At 38.8% G+C, this 22,704-nt stretch overlaps 1 protein-coding gene across 1 annotated transcript in view; it reads left to right on the forward strand.

The window, feature by feature from the left end:
* Positions 1–21,939, forward strand: part of LOC107582512 (methylcytosine dioxygenase TET3-like) — a 69,978-nt gene extending 48,039 nt beyond the window's left edge. Inside the window, exons 3-11 of the mRNA XM_016268394.1 lie at positions 8,852–10,940; positions 11,019–11,109; positions 13,481–13,574; positions 13,674–13,882; positions 17,267–17,417; positions 18,679–18,768; positions 19,121–19,258; positions 19,369–19,681; positions 20,894–21,939. Of these exons, the coding sequence (XP_016123880.1) occupies positions 8,852–10,940; positions 11,019–11,109; positions 13,481–13,574; positions 13,674–13,882; positions 17,267–17,417; positions 18,679–18,768; positions 19,121–19,258; positions 19,369–19,681; positions 20,894–21,870 (4,152 nt within the window). The 3' untranslated portion in view covers positions 21,871–21,939. The remainder of the gene's footprint in view (positions 1–8,851; positions 10,941–11,018; positions 11,110–13,480; positions 13,575–13,673; positions 13,883–17,266; positions 17,418–18,678; positions 18,769–19,120; positions 19,259–19,368; positions 19,682–20,893) is intronic.
* Positions 21,940–22,704: the final 765 nt, after the last annotated feature.

Genomic DNA, 22,704 nt, shown 5'->3' on the forward strand with positions numbered 1-22,704 from the left:
AAATGTCAATTGACCTATTGTCCTCCATAAAGTGTGCTGCACACATCTGAATATTTGGGTTGAAGTGTTCTGGAACAGTGCTATAAATACAACTTAACCACTGATTTCTAGTCGTGTTCATTTTTAGAAGGCCAAACAAAGTAGTTTCGCTTTCACAACGAAACACAGCATCACACACGGCGGCCTAGAGTGAGCAGAGGCCGGGGGCTAGAGTGAGCGGAGGCCGGCGGGCTTGAGAATGGCGCGGCCGGCGGATTCGACGAAGGAGCGTCCTGAGGGCTTGCGGCAACCCCATGTGACGACCCCGGGCTGGACTCCGCTTCGTCCACAGTGAAAGCCGATCCGGCGATCCATAGCGCAAAGTTGTTGTATTTCCTCAGCAACCAGCACGGATCAGCTCCAGGCATGACAAAGCGATATCGTCCTCTTTTGGAAGGCCAAACAAAGTAGTTTCGCTTTCACAACGAATCACACAGTGCCTTCACGACATGGCGGCGGCGGCGGCGGCGGCAACAATACTACAGCGAGAATAAAAGTTACGCCTTCTTTCTTTGCGTGAACATTTGGGCTGCATTATGCAAATCGACCCACATCGTGACGTAGACATGTGGGGGTGTGTTACAACGAGCCATTTTAGGTAGGCCTGGCTGACTCTTAACTTTTATAAAGAATATCTCTTTGGATTTCAGACTTTAGTCTTTGCAACTTTACAGATCTTCTTTATGCACTAAGAGCTTGTAACACTCCAAAGAGAAAGGAAAAATTTAAGTCGCATCATATGACCCCTTTAAAACTTGAAAAATGGTGTGTATTGACATCTTTCCGCGATTGAAATAAAATACCTTCTGATGTTCATTCATGTTTATTTTGTGCTTGAAGTAAATATTAAAAGAGGATTGGTTCAAGTGTCGCTTGAACTGAGGCAATACAGTGATCTGTTACGACACATTAAAGAGCCACAAATTGGTATTTACTGTTTGAATTTCTTTAAAAAATGACAAAATTAGAAAGATAAGACTTTGTTTCATACCAGAAGTAACCTGCTCTGTCTTGTCTGTTGGCGTGTTGTCAGTGTTCTGTTTGCTCTGCGATGTATTTTCCACTGCATGCGAACATGTGTAGTGTGAGAGCGGCATGACTTGTCGGACATAGCAACAGTAACTTAGGGGGGTGGGTCTTTGCGAAGTGTCAATTGTAGATTTACCCATATCCATCCATTTACCACACACTGTTTATTCCTTCCTTACAGCGATAAAAGGAGTTGAAGTTCTCCTTTAATCTTCTGACATGCTAAATTGTGGCTGGTGTTTTATTAGTTTGAGCCATTGGTGAGCAGTTGACACCTCGACATTGTGCACTGGTGTAGGGGGCATTTGCCAGCACTTCATGAGATTTATACACGGGCTGCTTGTGACTAATGAAGGCTGGGCAGCTTTTTAAAGCTCACCATATGGATATGTTTCTGCAATTGGCAATGAATCACACGTGAGGAAAGACAAATAAGGGAGGAGTTTTGGGTACTGGAAAAGAAAAGCACTTTCTATAAGTTAACATTGCTCCAAAAAGACATCTTTACACAGTTAAGACTGCTCAGTGCCTGCTCAAAATTCAATGTAAAGATGCAATGCCGCATAAAAGCCAGACTAAATTATGCCTGTTCAAACACACCTCAGCCCCTAATATCGAAGTATACAGTCGTAATTGCAGTGTAAATGCATTAATTCCAACTCTGAGCAGCATTAAATAGTCTGTGTAAAGACAAATAAAAGCCACTTCAGAAGTTTGCAGTGTAAATTTGGCATAACAGAAGATTAAGCCAAAATAGAAATGAAAGTTCTGTCAAAATTTGCTCACCTCCATGTCGTTCCAAACCTGTTTGACTTTCTTCTGTGAAACACAAAAGAAGAAATTTAGCAGAATGTCCAAGTTGCTCTTTTCCATTCAATAGAATCGATAGAGACAGCATTGGTCACTGTATAGGTTTTGAACCTGACATGAAAGCAAGTGAATGAATCTTTGTTTTTGGGTGAACTATCCCTTTAAGAAAATATAACAAGACTTTTTTTTTTTTTTAAGGCAAATGATTTGTCAAAGTGAAGGACATGAAACATGCTAGGATTAATATTTGTATTAGTCCCACAAAGACTACTGGTTTCACTTTTGAAATGCACTGTCACTTGTACCGTTATGTAGCTTTCAGCAGTCTTCAGAATATTAACCAGATTCAGGCTTTTTGTCCGTTGTCAAAGAGAATACCACAACTCCATTGTCCGTTGATGCGAGCGTGAAAAAAACTGTCTCAAGGCAGCTAACTCACTGCACGACTCAAACCGATTTCCATCAGCCACCTCATATGTTATCACACAAAGCACAGCAACAATACTCAGCCATCACTGGACACAGCAGGCAGGATTATTATGGATGACTGCTTTAAACAAATGCTCACAGAGACAGTCAGTCTATTATGCATGTTACGCTTTGGAGTAAAGTTTCATCTGGAGTGAGGATTAGTTGAAATGTCTTAGTTTAGAACCATATGGACTTTCATATAGGCAAGATTCCTTTAGAAAATGATAAAAAAAGTAAAAATCAGGTTTGTTCATAAAAAAAAAGTGTAGTGATATTAATTGGCAAAAAGGAATGGGTTACATTCATAGAAACTAAGTCATCCAGACAGACCAGTTTAACATACAACGGCCATTAAGTCAAAATATAACCTGTTTTACGACCTTGAGTTACTGTACAAAGTCATTTCATATTGACTCAACAAATACTGTCTTTTTCAGTGAAACAATGTGCTGCCTACAGTATTTAATTGAGGCATATATACATATGTATATTTATGAATAAAGTAATTATAATGATGCATGCACTAACACAGCCATGTATTTATAGGTAATATATCAAAGATATATTATGTAAAATAATACAGTTGCATACAGAAGATATGTGAAATAATAGTTGCATTTGTATGCGCTGGCTCCCTGGTCTTTGTATTCAATAGCTGTGCTATAGTGCTAAAAGTAGCTGTTGCGTTCCCTTGTCCTCATCTGACCTCCTCAGCCATATGTTTGTGTGTGGAGGTTGGTGTGTGTCTGCAGACTGGGCTGAACAGAACATCGTGTGACAGCTGCAGTGCAGCGGTGGAGGGTCTGCGGCTGCGCTGTCACATCCACTCTAAACGCGTCTCCATGGAGAGACCGAGAGCACGACTGCCTGCCCTGAAGCGTCTCACATCCTCCCAGAAGAAGGAGAGCGTGACGCTCCTTGCTGTGACGTAATTTATGAAAACAGCTGTGTGGCAGCACGCTTAGTCATACTCGTGCACTTCGGCTTTGTTCCTTGTTATTTTTAACACATTATCCATGTTGGATTCCATCATAGATCACCTATTTTGTTTAGAATATTTAAATGTTTATTTTAGATTTATTCTTTAACATTTTTAAAGCAAGAATAGAGGTGATTACCCTACAAATAAAGTAACAGGTCCTTTTTTTGTAATTTAAGATATAAAAGCGGTGTTTGCCGCTCTGCATTTGTCATGGGAATACCTTTTCACATAATGCACCATTAATATAATAAGAAAAATTAATGCTAATGTGCTTGGGAACTTTCCTGTGCTTCTAAAAACTGTGATAATAATAAGAGTGAGTTTATCACTTAATAAGAAATATTTGATTTATTATTTCAGACACTATATAATATTATTAGAATGAAAATATATAAATAAAAATATGAACTATTTAAACTATTTTAATCATGTTTATTATTCATAATTATCTTAATTATTATTTTTTAGCTATTATTAATCTATTTCTAAATTAAATAATATTTAGAAATGAATTATTGTTAGTAATTTCACATAAAGCACCGTTTATACAACAAGACCAGAATGGCTCCTTATGTGGTTGAAAACTTGTGTGTGCTTCTAAAAATAGCTAATTTGCTTCCAAAGACCACTTTCTCTATAATTATTATATAATAAGAAATAATCTATATGAAATATAATTACTGTATCTATAATTTCTGTCAATATATAAGATTATTAAAAAGAACACACTTAAATATAATACACATACAAAATGTGGAATATATAGAATATAATTCTATTTTAACTTTATGGTTAATTATATTTATCATTAAGTTTAATTAATTATATATATATATATATTATTCATTCATTATTTATTATTATTTGTAATTATTATAAAAATTCTATTATAATTAGTTCTTTCGCAAAGTGCACCGCACCGTTAATATAATAAGACCAAAATGGCTCGTAATGTGCTTGGAAGCTTTTGTGTGCTTCTAAAAATAGTGCTCCTGCTTGCAAAGACCACTTTTCCTGTTCTCTCCCCCTCCCTCCCTGTCGGCTTTGAATTCCAGTCCGGTGTCGTGAGTGTCCGGACCGCAGCTTATCGCTCTCCCTCGTGCGTACTCGTAGAGTAAGAAACCACATAGGGGATCCTTTGTTTAGGAGGGTCTAGGCATGGCTGATACATTTACAAGCCGCTAGAGTCCCTTCGCGATTGGCTGACGGGGTGCTGTCTGCGTCTGCAAGAGGCATGCGTCAGCTGTGTGCGGCAGCGGCGATCCAAAGCCTTTCTCCTCTGCACTGATCATGCAAACCTGTGCTGCTCGCGCTGCATCTGCCACTACGGCCACTTATTCTTCTGAAGCCGAGGGAGGCAAGATGGCTACCTTTTAGGATTATGCTTCCCAAAATTGAGGGTCTGCCTCTGAGGAATGAGAAGGTACAATCCCAGACTGGCTTTTAATGGCTATTGTCTCAAACAGATGCTCCTGGGAGAGTGTGTGTGCGATGGCAGCTTTGTGTGTGTTTATGCTCTTGTTGTCATTGCTGCATCATCGCAGTAATGTGCCTCGGCTCATGCTTTGGTTCCCTTTTCAAGGTAGGGTGCAGGGATATTTCCAAACCGCAGAAAAAAGCAAGGTTTTAAGGTAACAGACTCCCACGTTTTTCTCAAGTTCAGAACACTTTGTGCTCTCCGCATCTTTTGATGCAGCATCTCAAATCAGTGTCTTAAGAGTTTAGCTTGGCTGAAGGGGCAGCTGCGAGTGTGTGTTCACCTGCGCCGCGAGTTTTTTCTTTCTCAGTACAGAAGTTCAGAAACAGAAAAGCAGCAGCGTATGAATGAAAAAAACCTCAAAAGTTCAGAGAAACTACACACGCGCTCCAGGAAGGAAGCGTGCATTTTTAGACTTCGCATAACAGCGAGGGTTTGTGAAGATGTGCAGGCAAAGCAGTTTGAGCAAAACTACTGGCTTTGATGTGTTCAGAATGGGTTTCGTTACCGAGTAACTTGGCATAAAGATGCACGTTTGAGTTTTGGGGATGATGGTTAACTTCTCAGAGTACCTGCTAAATTCTAAAGCCGTGATAAAAGATGCTATTTTGCGGCTACCCTCCGTGTTATTCTCTCGTAGCTGTGTTTTTGAATGAGCGTGTGGTGTGGAAGCTCTTGGGTGTCAGGTCTCTCCTCCTCACCCTCTGTTTGGGTTGGATACTCCCCTTCTGCTCTGACTTTCCCTGGTAACGCTTCCTGAGGGAGGCTTCTAGGGATTCTGGTGCGCTGTTGCTAGGGGTGTGTGTGTTTCTGGGGGAGTTTTTACTACAATGAAAAGAAAACAAAGTCAAGTGTGACTTTTTTGAGTTTTCAAGGCTTCAGATACGACAAATCAAGAACAAAGCCGTGGAGGCACTGCTGTGAGAGACTAACGTTTGGCGTGCAGAGAATCAGCAAACCGTCTCTCTTAACGTCTAGTGATGTTTTCAATAAAAAGCACATTTTCTACTGTGTGTGTTAGGACGTTGTTGTTTTTGAGCCATAGGAATTCAAGAGAAGTGTGCAGCCGTCTGAGGAGATTTGTTTACTTTCTTTATACACTTTCTTCGTTTATTTATAAACGGAAAAGTTTTGGACACTGTTACCATGATACTGTAATTTGAGCAGTTGGTTGTTGTAGGTCTGCTTATAATCAGGCACAGACTGAATCTGTGGAGTTTTTTTTTTTTCCATATTTTCTGCTGAATTCTTCAGATTTTAACATGATTTATAGTGCACACTTATTGGTAATAAACTTAATTATATTTAATAAACTACTTAAACTAAACATTTACACTGTAAAAAATGTTTGGTCAGGTAACTTTAAAAATGTTAAACATTTAAATAGACTGGTTTTATTCAAGTCAGAAATCTAATTAAAATTGCTCATTGTTAAACGTACAGTTCTAATTCTAAATCCTGATTGGATTAGGCTTGTTTAAAGATATTGTAAATTGCAACTGGGACCACATAATCTGAATTTATGTGCCAAGTTTCTGTGTTTTGTATGGCAACCATAAATAGTCAGGTTCATGAACAATTTTACTTGGCAGAAGAATTGTTTATTCTGTTTCTTAATTTATATCATACTAAGTAAATGAATGGTTAGGATACATTTTTATTGTGATGGCAGATCTGAATGCAAACTTGCATTGAGGGAGGGGTTTAAGCAAACAAAATGATTGGAGATGTCTTGCATATATCACCAGAAAGAAGTCTGTTGGTTCACCGGAAGATCGGTTTATGACATTCTGATTTAAAAGAAAATTAAACATATGCATGAATTGTTTACTATAATATCAATAACAAACATTTAGTAAACAAATAGGATTTCATTTAATGTCGTCTTTGAATTTGAATAAAAATACATTAAAAAGTCATTTGAACTGTTTTATCATATTGCTATTCCTGCCATTATTAATATACAGTATAAGCAACAACCAACCCAAAGGGAATTGTAGTGGTTTTACAGGATTTTAACATCTGTACCCATGATAAAAGCCTCTCAAGTGGCATATTGCTTTAATAAAGCAATTTTATATTTCGCCAAGTTTATTACATGTGCAGATAGCTCTGCATGGCACATTTTCACTTTTTATATTACATTGTCCAGTAAACAAGGCAAAAAGCTGTCACAGTATTGCATTTGACCTGTAATTAGCCGGTCTACTGATTTTCATGTTTAATTAGATGGAATAATTGCTCCAACTCTTTAGATACTCAGCTAAAGTGTCCATGTATGAAATATGTAACTGTGTGTTGTACGCACTTTACTCTCTTTATCACCCATCTACAGAAGGTTGTTTTAACTGCAAGCTTTTCCTAGAAAATGACAGTGTAAACTCAAGAGCTCAGGTCTATCAGTGCTGTTTTTCCTGAAAAACAACAGCTTTGGATTTACTTTGCAAGTTTACCCAGAATTTGCACAAACAAACTACCTCTAACTTACAACCTTCATGTCTACAGAGTCTCATTTTCATTGTGTCTTCATAGTGTTTGATCATCACATTTCTACTGAATTAAGCCTCATGCTCAGCAGGCATGATTTGCCGATAATGCCAAAAGTTTGGACTTCTGTATTACAAGAAGCAAAAGATCTGAACATTTACAAAGGCCTCCCATTAGATCCCTATCCAGACTACTTTGTTATTAAAAAGTAGTTTCACTCAGCATCTGATGCTGACCGTTTTTGTTTCATTACTGGATGGGAACATCAGAGGAGCCGATTACTATTCTCTTCCTATTCCCCCAGTAATAACAGTTGCAGTGGCTGCCAGGTTATTGCCTCACTTTTGTTTCGACCCCTCTGTTGCATCAGCCCTCTCCTGGCATAAGTGTTAATGATACATGAAGGAGTTTTCCTCAGTGCTACATTGTTGGTGCTGCTGAATTTATTAACACACTGCACTAAGAGGCACATTTAACTTGCTTATAAATATAAAAAACATGAAACCACAGTTTCTCACACAATGACTGACTGACTCCCGCAAGTATTTAATCTTCTTATGCACACTGCTTTACACGGGTAGTAAAACTGTGTTTTATGAGAGGGACTTAGGGTACAGTAAGGCAGGCACGCTGTGAAGGCTCTCACATGCATTTTTTTTTCATTGCCTCCTTTTTCTTTTCTGGTGTGGAAAAACAATTATGAGACTATAATGAGTGTTACTAATAATGTTCACATTGTGGTATATTGTGGCTTTGTGGCTGTCAATTTAACACAATGCAGTATGATTAATTGTATCTTAATAATCACTTGCAGATTTATTTTTATTGTCTTAAATACATGCACATGTATGTGTAACTGCATGTACAGCATTCCTGTAGCTGAAAAAGTGCTGGCAACACAAAGGTCATGGCTCCAATTCCTAAAAAGTGTCAGAATGTATATTTTTAGGACAAAAAATAAACTTAATTTCCTTGCACATTAAAGCTGCACTGTAAATTTGGTCTCTTTAGTGATAAAAAATAAAACTACGTACATATTGCGTTTGCATTTTTAAATCATCCATGTAAAACAAACCTTTCAGCTTCACTCTACTTTTCTCTTTGTATAGATTTGACGTGACAGGTTTACATTTTTATAGGCCTATCAAAGTATATTTGGGTAAAGGCATGATTTGGAAGATTCGTTAATGACATTTTGTTATATTAACTTAAACAAATAACACACTTAATCAATCTTGCTGACCTGTACCTGCATTCCTCAGCAAATGCTGTTATTACTGTGAATTAATGAATTGCCATATTATGAATATTAAAGAAATGTATATTAGAAATGATGGGACAGTGTTGATCAGTTGTTCATTTGCTAAGCTATAGACTAGTGAGTAACTCACATAACACAGAAAAGGTGTTTTTGTGTATTGCTTAATCACCCCAAGTTCTGTGCCATGATCCACTGTGGCACCAGCTGTCATAAGTTGCGATGACCAATTGCAGTATGTCCTGCTTCACACCACAGCCAAAACTTGCTGAAGCATCTCTATATTTTTCCACTGCAGGTTGAGTCAGAGGCCAACTCAGTAAATGGCACAAGTTCAGAGCAGATGGAGGAGACCTGTGTGACACCAGAGGAAGAGGCGCATTACATATCCTTAACACACAATGTTCCACCTGATGTTCCCACGCCTCTCCAGCATGGCTTGTTACCAGCCCCTCTTGGAAAGGAGCCCGGGACCACTGATGTACTTCTCCCTCACAACAGTTCTCTAACCTCTCATAATGGTGCTGAACACATGAAACCAAACACTGAGAGACATGTGGATCCCACGGAGTCACATGCAACGTTACATAGATCCACGTTTAAGAAGAGTCATGAATCCGAGTCCGTTCAAGAACAGACTTTTCCTCTGAAGAAGATCAAACTGGAGGAGCAATGGGTTGAGATTGATGACCCACACTCAAAGCACTTAGAGACTAACGGGTGCTACGAAGATGCTTTATCTACCCTAGCAGCTGTGGTCTGCTTCTCCAGTACGGACAGGAAAAGTCTTGAGGAGGGGTTTTACGGGCCTCATTCCTGTTTAAAAACTGAGCCAAAAGAAGAACCATATCAGTGTCAGTTAAATCAAGGAGAAGAACCTCCTCAGAATGATAACATTGCACTCGCTTTACCCAGAATCCAGTCTCTGGTCCAGTATAGGAATATTAGCGTTGATCAGGCTATAGCTATTGAGGCCTTGACCCAACTGGCAGCTACCCCACAAACAGTGTCCTTTGAAACAGAAAACCAGAGTCAGGACGCTCAGCGAGAAACGTCGACATACTCTGCTTCAAGCAACCACATACCTCTTCGAGAGGCTAAACCAGTTTCAGATGTTTTCTCTAACAAGGTCTCTGTAATCAGTTCATCATTGCAACAGCCTTCTGTCATCTGCAACCCTCTGAACAGGCCAGCCAACTTCACCCAAAGTCAAAATCAGCATTGTGCGTCTACCTCCAGAAAACTTTCCTTGAAGGATCTTCTGGTGGCCAGTTCAGAATGTGAAAAGCTATCGTATACCGCGGAGAACCGCAGAAACGGCCAAGCACTTTGTAAAGCCGAAGGCACTTTCAAGAAGTACAAGCATGGAGAAGCCACTCATATCTCGAGAAAGAGGGACGAGGAGGAAGTTGCGGCTCAATTGGTGCAGCTTGCGTTCATGATCGAATCCCGGCAGATGCAACTCTCGGAAAACAGTCCGCCAGAAGGTATGCCAACTCAGACCATGAAACACAATCATAATTATTTAGGGCAGCACTTAAAAAAGCAAAGGAAACCTAAAATGACGCCATCAAAACCCAGGATGTCTAAGAAGAAAGCTGCTGAGATCGAGGGCAACCATTGCAGGATTCCGTTGGCCAAGAGGACGCCCAACAGGAAAACCCCACTCAAGGCCACCATTCAGAAAGCCATTTCGCAACAAAAGATGAGGTTCCAGCACAAGAGAAGTCCGTTTCTTCCCCAAGCGCAGATAGACCTGAAAAAGTATATAGCGGAGGCTCATCATGAGAACAGGCAGCTCTTATGCTACAGCAACTCTCTGAAGAAAGAGCACTTTGAAACCATCTTAGGTTCTGGTAAGCAGAACGGCTTTCACTTTAAATACGAGCATGGAGCTCAAAGTCATTGTTTACCACCACCAAACGGACTCTTTCACAATCATACGAATGATCATCTAGGTGCTAGCCAGTGGCCGAGGCATGAATGTGAACAACAAATGATTTCTCAGGTATCGAAAACCTACGATGTGCTAAATCATGGTGCTAAACAACAACCTCAGCAAGCCATGGCCAGTGAACCCTGTAAAGACTCGCCGCAAAGCCCAGGGATGTACCATAAAGCCAACGGCTTTAATGATCATCAACACTTGCATACAAATCAAAATGGATTTTACAAAGTGGAGAAGTCTGGAGGTGTTACTGTGTTGTCCACATCCAGTGTACATTTGGAGAACGGGTACGTGGTGAACACTGGAGAACAGACTCCTACCAAGCACACGATCAACAGCTTTTTGGAGTCTCCGATGAGGTTCTTGGACACACCGACCAAGAATCTCCTCAACACCCCCTCTAAACAAACCACAGAGCTGCCCTCCTGTGACTGTGTGGGTAAGTCATATTAGCCATATCATAACTTGAAATAAAAGTTGGCTCGATCTTCAATTCGAACACAATTTCCCTCAACAGAACACGTAATTGAGAAAGAGGAGGGTCCGTACTACACTCACCTTGGATCTGGCCCGAATGTAGCAGCCGTGAGAGAGATGATGGAGAACAGGTAAAGTGGATCTCAGTTGCTATGCTTACATGCAATAATGTTTTCTCTCACTCCAACACAAAAGTATACACATTTTTATTCATTTTAATGGATAATTTGAAATTTACGTGTATGCATTTATTTCCTAATTTTATCTGTATGGTTTTTACAATTGTTGTTTCATATTTATTTTTAAATTATTTTTTGTCAAATAAAAAAAATATATTTAATAAAATAAATAATACATAATAATAATAAATGTATGAAAATAGTACATTTTTGTAATTAAAAATAATAATTGTTTATTATGTTCGAGTCCCATCTCAGACGCCTTTCCCAATCCCATCCCCCCTCTCTCCCACTTCGCTTTCTGTCTGTCTATACTAACCTTTCTCAATAAATGCCAAAATAATTCTTTGAAATTTGCAATAATTAGCCTTGATGTATCAGTTGAATTAATAACTGATTATCAGGGTGCATGTAAATGTAGCTAATATTGCATAATTAAAAACTGGGCTTGGCAATCAAATACTTGCAGTGGAGCCCTGCTGTGCAATATTTTTTGACGTTGACGAGGAAGTGTACATGTAGCTATAGACTTCTCTGCATTCAGAGTAGCAACCACAGATGTGTTTTAGCAGAAACACACTTTCATGCTCTCTAGAAGCTGAAACAGGAAGCCTATAACTGGGTTCAAGGGGCCCATAGAGTGATTCTTACCACAGAGGTTACTACTAAACTGCGGTAGCTATGGCAGAATTATGTTGTGATGATACTATGTCCCTTAAAGTCCCCCTGTAGTCAAAAATTGTATCCTTTAAAACTCATCTTTGATCATCAAAATTACATATTTAAATGTTTTTTTCTTGTGAAAATAATTTTCTCATGCCTTAAAATAGCTTGAATGCTACTCTACACCCTTGCCTCATTTACTATACGCGGATCTATGAATACGCAAATTAGCCCCGCCTCCACTCAGTGTTTGAACCAGAAATAAGCTGGTATGCTCAATGTAAGCCAGGAGACTGATGGCTAACTTCGTGAGGTAACATTATCTGTTTGCGCTGGTTCGTACATGGATAATGACTGATAAAACTGTTTTTACTAGCGGACAACTACAGTGGATACTGTAGCATTCATTAAATGTACTTGCTTGAAGTGCTCAAAATGCCTTGAAGACTCAAATGCAGCCAAGTTTGTCATTCCAAATCGCACCCGCGATCAAACGCGTGGGTTATTATTCAAGTTAGCGGTTCTAAAAACAAATAAATAAGAGCTAACATCACATGACATCGTGAAAATAGGGGGAAATATTAACAGTTAGCGAAACATCTACAGAAAAAATATAATTTACCGGATTAGCCTGGCTGCCTTCTCATTAGACCCTTTGCTGCACAGTTAATGATATGCTAAGGATAGGATCCCTTGACGCGATTGGTTATTGAATTTTGTGATGTAGCAAAAAAAAAGGCTGTTTCAAACCGCGTTTCTGTGACTGCCTTTGGGAAACTACAGTTTTAAGGAGAAAATACTCCACAATGGTGTTGATAAATGGATTGGCACATGGTTTGTCTAAAAGCATATTAAAAACAACACATAGACAAATAAACAACATAAAAAACTTGATTTTCAAGTTTAAACTTGTAAGTCGCACAATCAAAAGGATGACACGTACCGTGTTTGCAAGGAAGCATTATATTGATATTTCTCAAACCTTCTGGTTTGAGTTTGTTTCAGACCCCTAACCCTAAATATTACACTTCTGCAATTAATTCAATTCTAAACTGTTTAATATACAGATTCCATTTAAACATTTGTTTGTTTTGTAAATCAGTTTTTTTTAAATGTAAGATTAAAGTTTGAAAATCCTATTTGGGTTATATTGTTGAAATGCCCACCATTCAGAATGCACCTGATGATGATGATGACCATGTGACCATGTAAGAATACTAAATTCTGATTGGTGCTCATTTTTGCATTTATTTGCATATTGAATCATGATGGATCTGTTCTTCTGTTCTTCTATATTTAACAGTAAGAAACACAAATCTTAATATAGTTAGAAAATGTTTCTATTCAGATTTATACATCTAAAATGTGTGTAATAGTGGGTAACTCATTTGGCTTCAATACAGTGACAGTTTAAAAGGCATTTATTTCATTTTAGAAACAGCATGTCTATGTAATATCACATTTAATTTTTTCTTACACAGTATAAATGAGTCTTTTTACATAAAAATATATGTACCTTTATATTTTATGAAGGGAGGTCTGTTGCAAAGGGATCGTCCTATTTGGGGGTCCTTTGCATTAAAACAATTTTGAACTTTTGAAAACCCCTGTGTTGTAGTGCTTGACACACACACAACTCACTTTGCTGTTTGCATCACAGATATGGCGAGAAAGGCAACGCAGTCCGTGTGGAGGTTGTTGTGTATACAGGCAAAGAAGGGCGGAGCTCACAAGGTTGCCCAATCGCCAAGTGGGTGAGTGACCTGATGAAATAACTAGCAGTTATAACTGCGAAGAGCTTGCAGAATGTCTGTTCCTTCATATACTGTGTGCACATGTGTTAAATTCTGCAGATCATACGTCGAAGAAGTGAGGAAGAGAAGTTGCTATGTCTTGTGCGGCAGCGTGCTGGTCACTGCTGTCAGAACGCAGTGGTAGTCATTCTCATCCTGGCCTGGGAGGGGATCCCACGCAGTGTGGCTGACAGGCTGTACCAGGAGCTCACACAGACTCTCTGCAAATATGGCTCGCCCACTAGCCGCCGCTGTGCCCTCAATGAGGAGTGAGTCACAAGTGACATACGGACAGAGTGTGTGGGAATGATTCACGTACACACTCCCTCACACAAATACAAAAGAACATTTGGAGGTTGTTCTTGATGAAGTGTTTGTGAAGCATGAGTACTTTTCTTTAAACTCCTTCACACCATCTTTTTGTAAGTGCACATTCACTGCTGAAAAGACCAGGCTAGATTAGTAAAAAGCAGGGTCGGAAATGATCTTGGGGCAAAAATGTCTCCAAAATGGCCAAAAAAAATTCAACACAAAAACTGAACCGCATGATTTAACTAAAACAATTGCGATTAAAGTGAAATGTGAACATGAGTATTGACTGCGGCATGGCATTCAGATCTGCTAACAATGTGTCAAAGTCGTGAAAATAGGGGGAAATATTAACAGTTAGCGAAACATCTACAGAAAAAATATAATTTACCGGATTAGCCTGGCTGCCTTCTCATTAGACCCTTTGCTGCACAGTTAATGATATGCTAAGGATAGGATCCCTTGACGCGATTGGTTATTGAATTTTGTGATGTAGCAAAAAAAAAGGCTGTTTCAAACCGCGTTTCTGTGACTGCCTTTGGGAAACTACAGTTTTAAGGAGAAAATACTCCACAATGGTGTTGATAAATGGATTGGCACATGGTTTGTCTAAAAGCATATTAAAAACAACACATAGACAAATAAACAACATAAAAAACTTGATTTTCAAGTTTAAACTTGTAAGTCGCACAATCAAAAGGATGACACGTACCGTGTTTGCAAGGAAGCATTATATTGATATTTCTCAAACCTTCTGGTTTGAGTTTGTTTCAGACCCCTAACCCTAAATATTACACTTCTGCAATTAATTCAATTCTAAACTGTTTAATATACAGATTCCATTTAAACATTTGTTTGTTTTGTAAATCAGTTTTTTTTAAATGTAAGATTAAAGTTTGAAAATCCTATTTGGGTTATATTGTTGAAATGCCCACCATTCAGAATGCACCTGATGATGATGATGACCATGTAATAATATTTGAATACTAAATTCTGATTGGTGCTCATTTTTGCATTTATTTGCATATTGAATCATGATGGATCTGTTCTTCATTGCATATATATTTAACAGTAAGAAACACAAATCTTAATATAGTTAGAAAATGTTTCTATTCAGATTTATACATCTAAAATGTGTGTAATAGTGGGTAACTCATTTGGCTTCAATACAGTGACAGTTTAAAAGGCATTTATTTCATTTTAGAAACAGCATGTCTATGTAATATCACATTTAATTTTTTCTTACACAGTATAAATGAGTCTTTTTACATAAAAATATATGTACCTTTATATTTTATGAAGGGAGGTCTGTTGCAAAGGGATCGTCCTATTTGGGGGTCCTTTGCATTAAAACAATTTTGAACTTTTGAAAACCCCTGTGTTGTAGTGCTTGACACACACACAACTCACTTTGCTGTTTGCATCACAGATATGGCGAGAAAGGCAACGCAGTCCGTGTGGAGGTTGTTGTGTATACAGGCAAAGAAGGGCGGAGCTCACAAGGTTGCCCAATCGCCAAGTGGGTGAGTGACCTGATGAAATAACTAGCAGTTATAACTGCGAAGAGCTTGCAGAATGTCTGTTCCTTCATATACTGTGTGCACATGTGTTAAATTCTGCAGATCATACGTCGAAGAAGTGAGGAAGAGAAGTTGCTATGTCTTGTGCGGCAGCGTGCTGGTCACTGCTGTCAGAACGCAGTGGTAGTCATTCTCATCCTGGCCTGGGAGGGGATCCCACGCAGTGTGGCTGACAGGCTGTACCAGGAGCTCACACAGACTCTCTGCAAATATGGCTCGCCCACTAGCCGCCGCTGTGCCCTCAATGAGGAGTGAGTCACAAGTGACATACGGACAGAGTGTGTGGGAATGATTCACGTACACACTCCCTCACACAAATACAAAAGAACATTTGGAGGTTGTTCTTGATGAAGTGTTTGTGAAGCATGAGTACTTTTCTTTAAACTCCTTCACACCATCTTTTTGTAAGTGCACATTCACTGCTGAAAAGACCAGGCTAGATTAGTAAAAAGCAGGGTCGGAAATGATCTTGGGGCAAAAATGTCTCCAAAATGGCCAAAAAAAATTCAACACAAAAACTGAACCGCATGATTTAACTAAAACAATTGCGATTAAAGTGAAATGTGAACATGAGTATTGACTGCGGCATGGCATTCAGATCTGCTAACAATGTGTCAAAGCATGTTGAGCATTATAAATAATAACCCACATGTCTATTGAGCGCATGAATGTGATGGCCAATCAGAGACGTTTAGATTAGTCACCAGTGAAAGTTCTGCAGTTCCACGAATTTCTCTCATCATAAACTAAGTGAAACCTCGATTTTCTAACACGTTAAATAGTAATTAACTAATTCATTATTGATGTTGATCGTTTTTTGGCAACAGATTCTGATTGATTTGATTAATTAATTACATTTACATATTTTACATAAAAAGACAAGAGATATATTTAATTTAGGTCATTATTACAAAATTAGCCATACAAAGGTAAGATTACGCCCCAGGAAATCACTTCCAGGGGACAAATACTGCTCCTTAATGGAAAACTTCATTCCTGTCATAAAAGTTCATTAATTTGTGGGAAAAAATTAGGTCAAGAAATTACCACGCAAATGATCATTTCAAGTCATTATTGCATTAGATGATAAAAGCACTGAATAAACATTACAAAAAGTAGCTTTAGAAAGAAATATTTTGATTCAGCATTGCATAAATAATGATAGTAAATGGGTATTAATGAGCTTTAAAAAAATGCGGATTCATTAAATAACAAAACACAGCTATGTGTTGCTCGGAGATGCACAAAAGTTCTGCTGCGGCTTAGTTTGAACTATCTTCATTGGCCAAATTGAGCAAAATAGACAATATTATATCTAAAATGTAAGAGTTTTAACTTATTGTTTATTGAACTACTGTATAAAATCAGTTTCACATTTTCAGTCGTAAAGATATTTGGCAAGAAAAAAAAACTTGCTCATGTGATATTGCTAAACTATATTATATAATATAAATATAAGACAAAAACCCATACGGGCATTTTTTGCCCTCATATCCTTGAATTTTAGGGGCATATAACTGTATAGGCTTGATCACACTTATAAGCTAGATCACACAATGAGTCATTGCCCTGCATCATGTTCGTCATGCAATGCAATGCAAGATGCAATACAGGTGTCGGCCCCTTTTGGCACGCGTTAAATGCATTAATAATTTTAATGCATATATATTCCACATTTTAAAAGCACCACCAGCAAGTTTTATATTATATTATATTATATTATTGCACTGTAACTTACCTTACCTCCTTCCTCTCTCCTGTTAGTCGCACTTGTGCGTGTCAGGGTCTGGATCCAGAGACCTGCGGTGCCTCTTTCTCGTTTGGTTGCTCCTGGAGTATGTACTTCAATGGCTGCAAGTTTGCACGCAGCAAAACGCCCCGGAAGTTCAGACTGCAGGGAGACTATCCTGAGGAGGTGAGCACTAGATGGGCTCACAGGAGATACATTCTCAGTCCACTAGAAATGTGTGAAGAAATGCTCTGTTATGAAAGAATTACATGCTGGTTTTCAAAATCCTGCAAACAAGCCATAGTGGCTTTAAATGAGATGCACAACTCTGATGAGAGTATACTGTGTGAGCTTACCTGAATTGTTTACCTGAGCTAGTTTAACCTGTTGCTCTCTAGTGGCACTAAGTAAAACAGTTAACAGAAAAAAGGGTTGCATGACTGATGTTTTTTTTATTGCAAAAACTCCCTGTGCAAAGTTTGACCAGGTTCAAAATATGATTTGAAATAGCACTGTGCCATTGAGTATTGAGTCATTATCATTCATTACAATGCAAACACACCTTTTTAAGTAAATTATCCTCATTATTATACACTTTCAGCCGATTCAAGTGTCTGATTTACAGTGGCGGAACAATGCTGTGTAAAGTACGGCAGATTGTATACTCTGCTGCATCTTCTTCATACAAGCTTTAAAAGCCATCCTGCAAGAATTGCAAGATGTACTATGAAAACCTAATATAAACAATGATAACAGTGGTCGCAATGCACAAATTATGTGCTGTATGAAACGTTATTTTGTGAATAAACAAAATACATTTTAGTGAACTAACATCTAGAAGTTTGGTGTCAGTAAGATTTTTTTAAAGAAATTAATACTTTTATTCAGCAGAGATGCATCAAATTGATGAAAAGTGCAAGTAAATGCATTTGTAATGTTAAAAAAGTTTGTGTTTTATATAAATGCTGTTAAATTGAACTTTCTATCTATCAAATATTTCTGAAAAAAAGTTTCTACAAAAATATTAAGCAGCACAACTGTTTTCAACATTGATAGTAATAAGAAATGTTTCATAAAAAAAAACAAATCAGCGTATTAGAATGATTTCTGAAGGATCATGTGGCACTGAAGACTGAAAATTCAGCTTTGCCATCACAAGAATAAATTAAAATGTATTTACAGTCATTTTAAATTAAAATAAAAAAAATGTATTAAAATACAAAACAGTTACTTTCAATTGTAATAATATTTCACTCTATTACTGTTTTTACTGTATTTTTGAATCAAGTAAATCCTTGCAGCATCCATGCTGAGCATAAGTGATGTTATTCAAAAACAGAAAAAAAAATCATACCAACCTCAAATTTATCCGAAAGGTAGAGTATTTATGCTTTATGGTCATTTTATTTCATCTTTGAAACTACAATAATGTTTGATGTTTGGTTAGGAGGAGAAGCTGGAGAAATACTTGCAGAATCTGGCATCAGATTTGGCCCCTGTGTACAATAAACTTGCTCCTGTGGCCTTTCAGAACCAGGTAGGAATTACATAATCAAAATGTCACAATCTGTCACAATGTTAAAGGGGTCATATGATGCGATTTCAATTTTTCCTTTCTCTTTGGAGTGTTACAAGCTCTTGGTGTCTCAAATCCAAAGAGATATTCTTTATCAAAGTTCAGAGTCAGCCACACCTACCTAAAACACCTCGTTCTAACACGCCCCCACATATCTACCTCACTATGTGGGAAGATTTGCATAACGCCGCACAAATGTTCACGCAAAGAAAGAAGGCGTAACTTTTATTCTCGCTGTAGTATTGTTGACGCTTATGCAGAGCTCAACAGTAAAAATGTTTGCTAAGTTAGTTGATGATCTGTAATCTGTCAGGTGGAGCAGGAGCAGCAGGGGCAGGACTGTCGGCTGGGCAGGACTGAAGGTCGACCGTTCTCTGGTGTGACTGCATGTGTGGACTTCTGCGCTCATGCCCACAGAGACACACATAACATGACCAATGGAAGCACTGTGGTGAGTCTCACTTCCACTGTCAATGTCATTGTCCTTCTAATACCTTCTTTTTTTTCATTTTCTGACATCTGAGATAAATGAGATATGCACTTGCCTCATGTGAACTGCAGGTATGTACTTTAACCAAGGAGGATAACCGTGCAGTGCGGAACATTCCAGAGGACGAGCAGCTGCACGTCCTGCCGCTCTACAAGATCTCTGACACGGATGAGTTTGGACATGTTGAGGGCCAGTGGGCCAAAATAAAGTCTGGGGCACTGCAAGTCCTCTCTGCTTTCCCAAGAGAAGTGAGGATGTTGGCCGAGCCCGTCAAATCAGCACGCAAGAGGAGGATGGAGGCTAAAAGAGCCCATGCTGAGAAACTTAGCGGCCTGGACAGTAAGCGGGGCACTCCTGTGAAAGTGAAGAACGAGCATCTTAAAGGTATATCCAGTTCAGCCTTCCTTCTTAAGAGGCATGCCATTTTCTTGAAGTGTACAAGTTGGTTTCAGGCAGGGTTTTTGGTGTAAGGTGGAGGAATATTCCAAATGTGTAGTGCTGGGGAGGCTCCAGAAACCTTTTAAAAACCCCTGGTTTAGGGGGCATATACACTACACCATTTTCAACTAAAACTGAAAATGTATTATGCATTTTGGCCATCTATTTGCACAATAAGCCTTTTGGGGGTCTGAAAATGCAAACTTTTGAAAACGGGTTTCAAGGTGCAAGTTTTTAAAAACTATACAGTTTCGTCTCTGTGTAAACAAAAAAAATTAATTTGTGAAGATGGTGATGTGCATACTTGTGTGTTGAGTCTATAGGAATGCGTATGTGCGCAGGCATGTAGTGTTTCTAAACTTTTCTAAAATGCAAAGAAAAAACGTTTCAGTTTTTAGTACATTGTTGTCGTGTAAACGTATCCTTGTGGTGACCTCTAAATCAGGACGTTCCAGTAACAATCAGTTTTCTGTTATCTGCAATATTTCAATATTTTTGTTTTTTATTTCTTTACAGTAATTTAATTCTTTATAGTTCTTTATAATATTCAATTACACATTTTTACATTTAGATTGTTTGCTATCATCTAAAACTCACTTTAAGATCATCATTGCTACTAATAATTATTTTTCTATTATTATTTTTGAAATATTATTTAATAATTATTTGATAAAGAATTTAATAGCACAGTTAAATGTAATCTTTAGCAAATTTCAAAATTAATATCCATTTTTCATGCCGTACATTATAATGCTGCGATGCCTAAATTCACTTGTAGCATTTTAAATTAATTTTACCTTTTAGATAGTTTGTTTGTTTTTCACATTTTCAGTCATAGCATGAAAATATTTATTAGTTTATTGGTATCGGAAAGAATTTTCACTTTTTACTATTTCCTGAAACCAGATATATACCAAAAGCAAATTTCAAGGATGGGTTTCTCTTAGTAGCCAAAAATAACCCGGATAACCACTGAGATTATAAAGTATGGATATATGATGGATATGTAATGGGAATGATTTTAATTCATATTGTAAATTAAATATAAATTTCTCTTGAGAATAGATCATTAAATAGGGGCTGTTGTGCCACTGATTTATTCCAGGAAGCTTTTGGGGACTTCTCTAATCTACATTGTTATTATTATTTTGTCCACAGGTTTCAAACAAACCTCTGTTGAACATTCACCATGTTTGGAAAAGGATACTCGTAATTTAAGTTCCAGCATGCAATTGTCTGGTGTTCCAGGCATTGGAGACCAATTCTCAGACTTCCGCTCTACTGTCCCGTACAACCAGAGTAACACATGCCGCACTCCTCCTATGGCCTCCAGCTTTGGCATGTCCACACACCCAGAGTTCCCTCGACCGCATGATCCCTCAAGAGGAACGGGCCACAGCAATGGTTCTCCTTCTCTTAGACACGGATTTGAGACCATCAGGCAGATGTCTGAACCGTTCAGAAACTCGTATCCGAACGATCCTCTGAGAACGAATTCGAAATACTCTCCCTCGTTCAAATCCGAGCCTGAGGAGATGCGGTGCTTCCAGGGCGGCGCAGCTCCCACCCTGCTCTCCCCGCCCACGGCCGAGGGTCTCCACAGTCGCTTGAACCTGGAGGACCACCACAACCCTCCAGATACGGCGCGACCCCTGACCCCAGAGGTGGGTAAAGCGGAGGAAGTGTGGTCGGACAGCGAGCACAATTTCCTTGACAGGGACATCGGTGGGGTCGCGGTGGCTCCTTCCCACGGCTCCATCTTGATCGAATGCGCTCGGCGGGAACTGCACGCCACCACTCCCATCCTGCGGCCCAACCGCACGCATCCCACCCGCATCTCGCTGGTCTTCTACCAGCACAAGAGCCTTAACACTCCAGGCCACGGCCTGCAACAGTGGGAGGCTAAAATGGCCGAGAAGGCCAGGGAGAAAGAGGAAGCCGAGCGTCAGGGACTCAACAACAGGTCAAAGGAGATGGATTCGGAAACGGAGAGCGAAAACGAGACTTATCCGGAAGAGAGACACAAGCTTCAGGTTCCTACCCGTCAATCGCTAACAGTTCCGCGTGACGGCGTCATCATGTCAGCGCCCTACTCTCTCACGCACGTCACTGGGCCTTACAACCGCTGGACGTGAAATTCTCCGTGCTTGTCTAGCTAATGCCTTACCTCAGCTAGTTCTCATCCTTTCATGCCCGTTTTTACGTGTGCTCTTCTTCAGTTGTGCTCTTCATCTCAGCTTTTACGAAGAAATAGACTACCGTTTGTGGGTTTTTAACTGTGAGTTTTGGTGTGTATGTCTGCGTTTTTTTTATTGTAAAGAGATGGTGCTCAGAACAGATGTTATAAAACTGGTTTTATACATATAGATAAAATTAGTGCATAGAAGATGTGATTATTTATTCTGATCATTTTCAAGACTATTTTGTAATTTAATTTCTGGTATAAGCCTGTTTACTGCAATAGGAGTATGTCATCCTTGAAATGACGTGTGTAGTAAACACTCCGAATTGACATTGTCAAATGTGAATTCTATATTCTCGTCTCAGCCTTGGGTGCTGTCTTGTCCGACACTCGGTAGTTGCTATTTTATGCTGCCATTGTAGCAGTAAGGTTAAATGACCAATATGAACCACACATGGGTCATTACAGGTCATTGGTATGAAGGTACATTGTTCCGGCATTGTAAGACATTGTTGGGGGTAATGCATTGCAAGTAACACAAGTTACATAATCAGATTACTTTTTTCAAGTAACTAGTAAAGTAACAAAATATGTCTAGTTACTTTTTTTAAAATAAATAACGCAAGTTATTCACTGACACCTCTCCTGTCCACGTGTTGAGATAAACTGGGAGTTCCAGATGCTTATTAATTTCACTTTTGGTGTGAAATGGCCTTGACAGTTGCCAAAAATATAACTTTTGAGGTTTTTGTTATTAAAAAACAAATAACCAAGCCTAGCACAGGTG

The sequence above is a fragment of the Sinocyclocheilus grahami genome, unplaced genomic scaffold (genome assembly GCF_001515645.1).
Source record: "Sinocyclocheilus grahami isolate Dianchi unplaced genomic scaffold, SAMN03320097.WGS_v1.1 scaffold45.1, whole genome shotgun sequence".
NCBI classification, from domain to species: domain Eukaryota; kingdom Metazoa; phylum Chordata; class Actinopteri; order Cypriniformes; family Cyprinidae; genus Sinocyclocheilus; species Sinocyclocheilus grahami.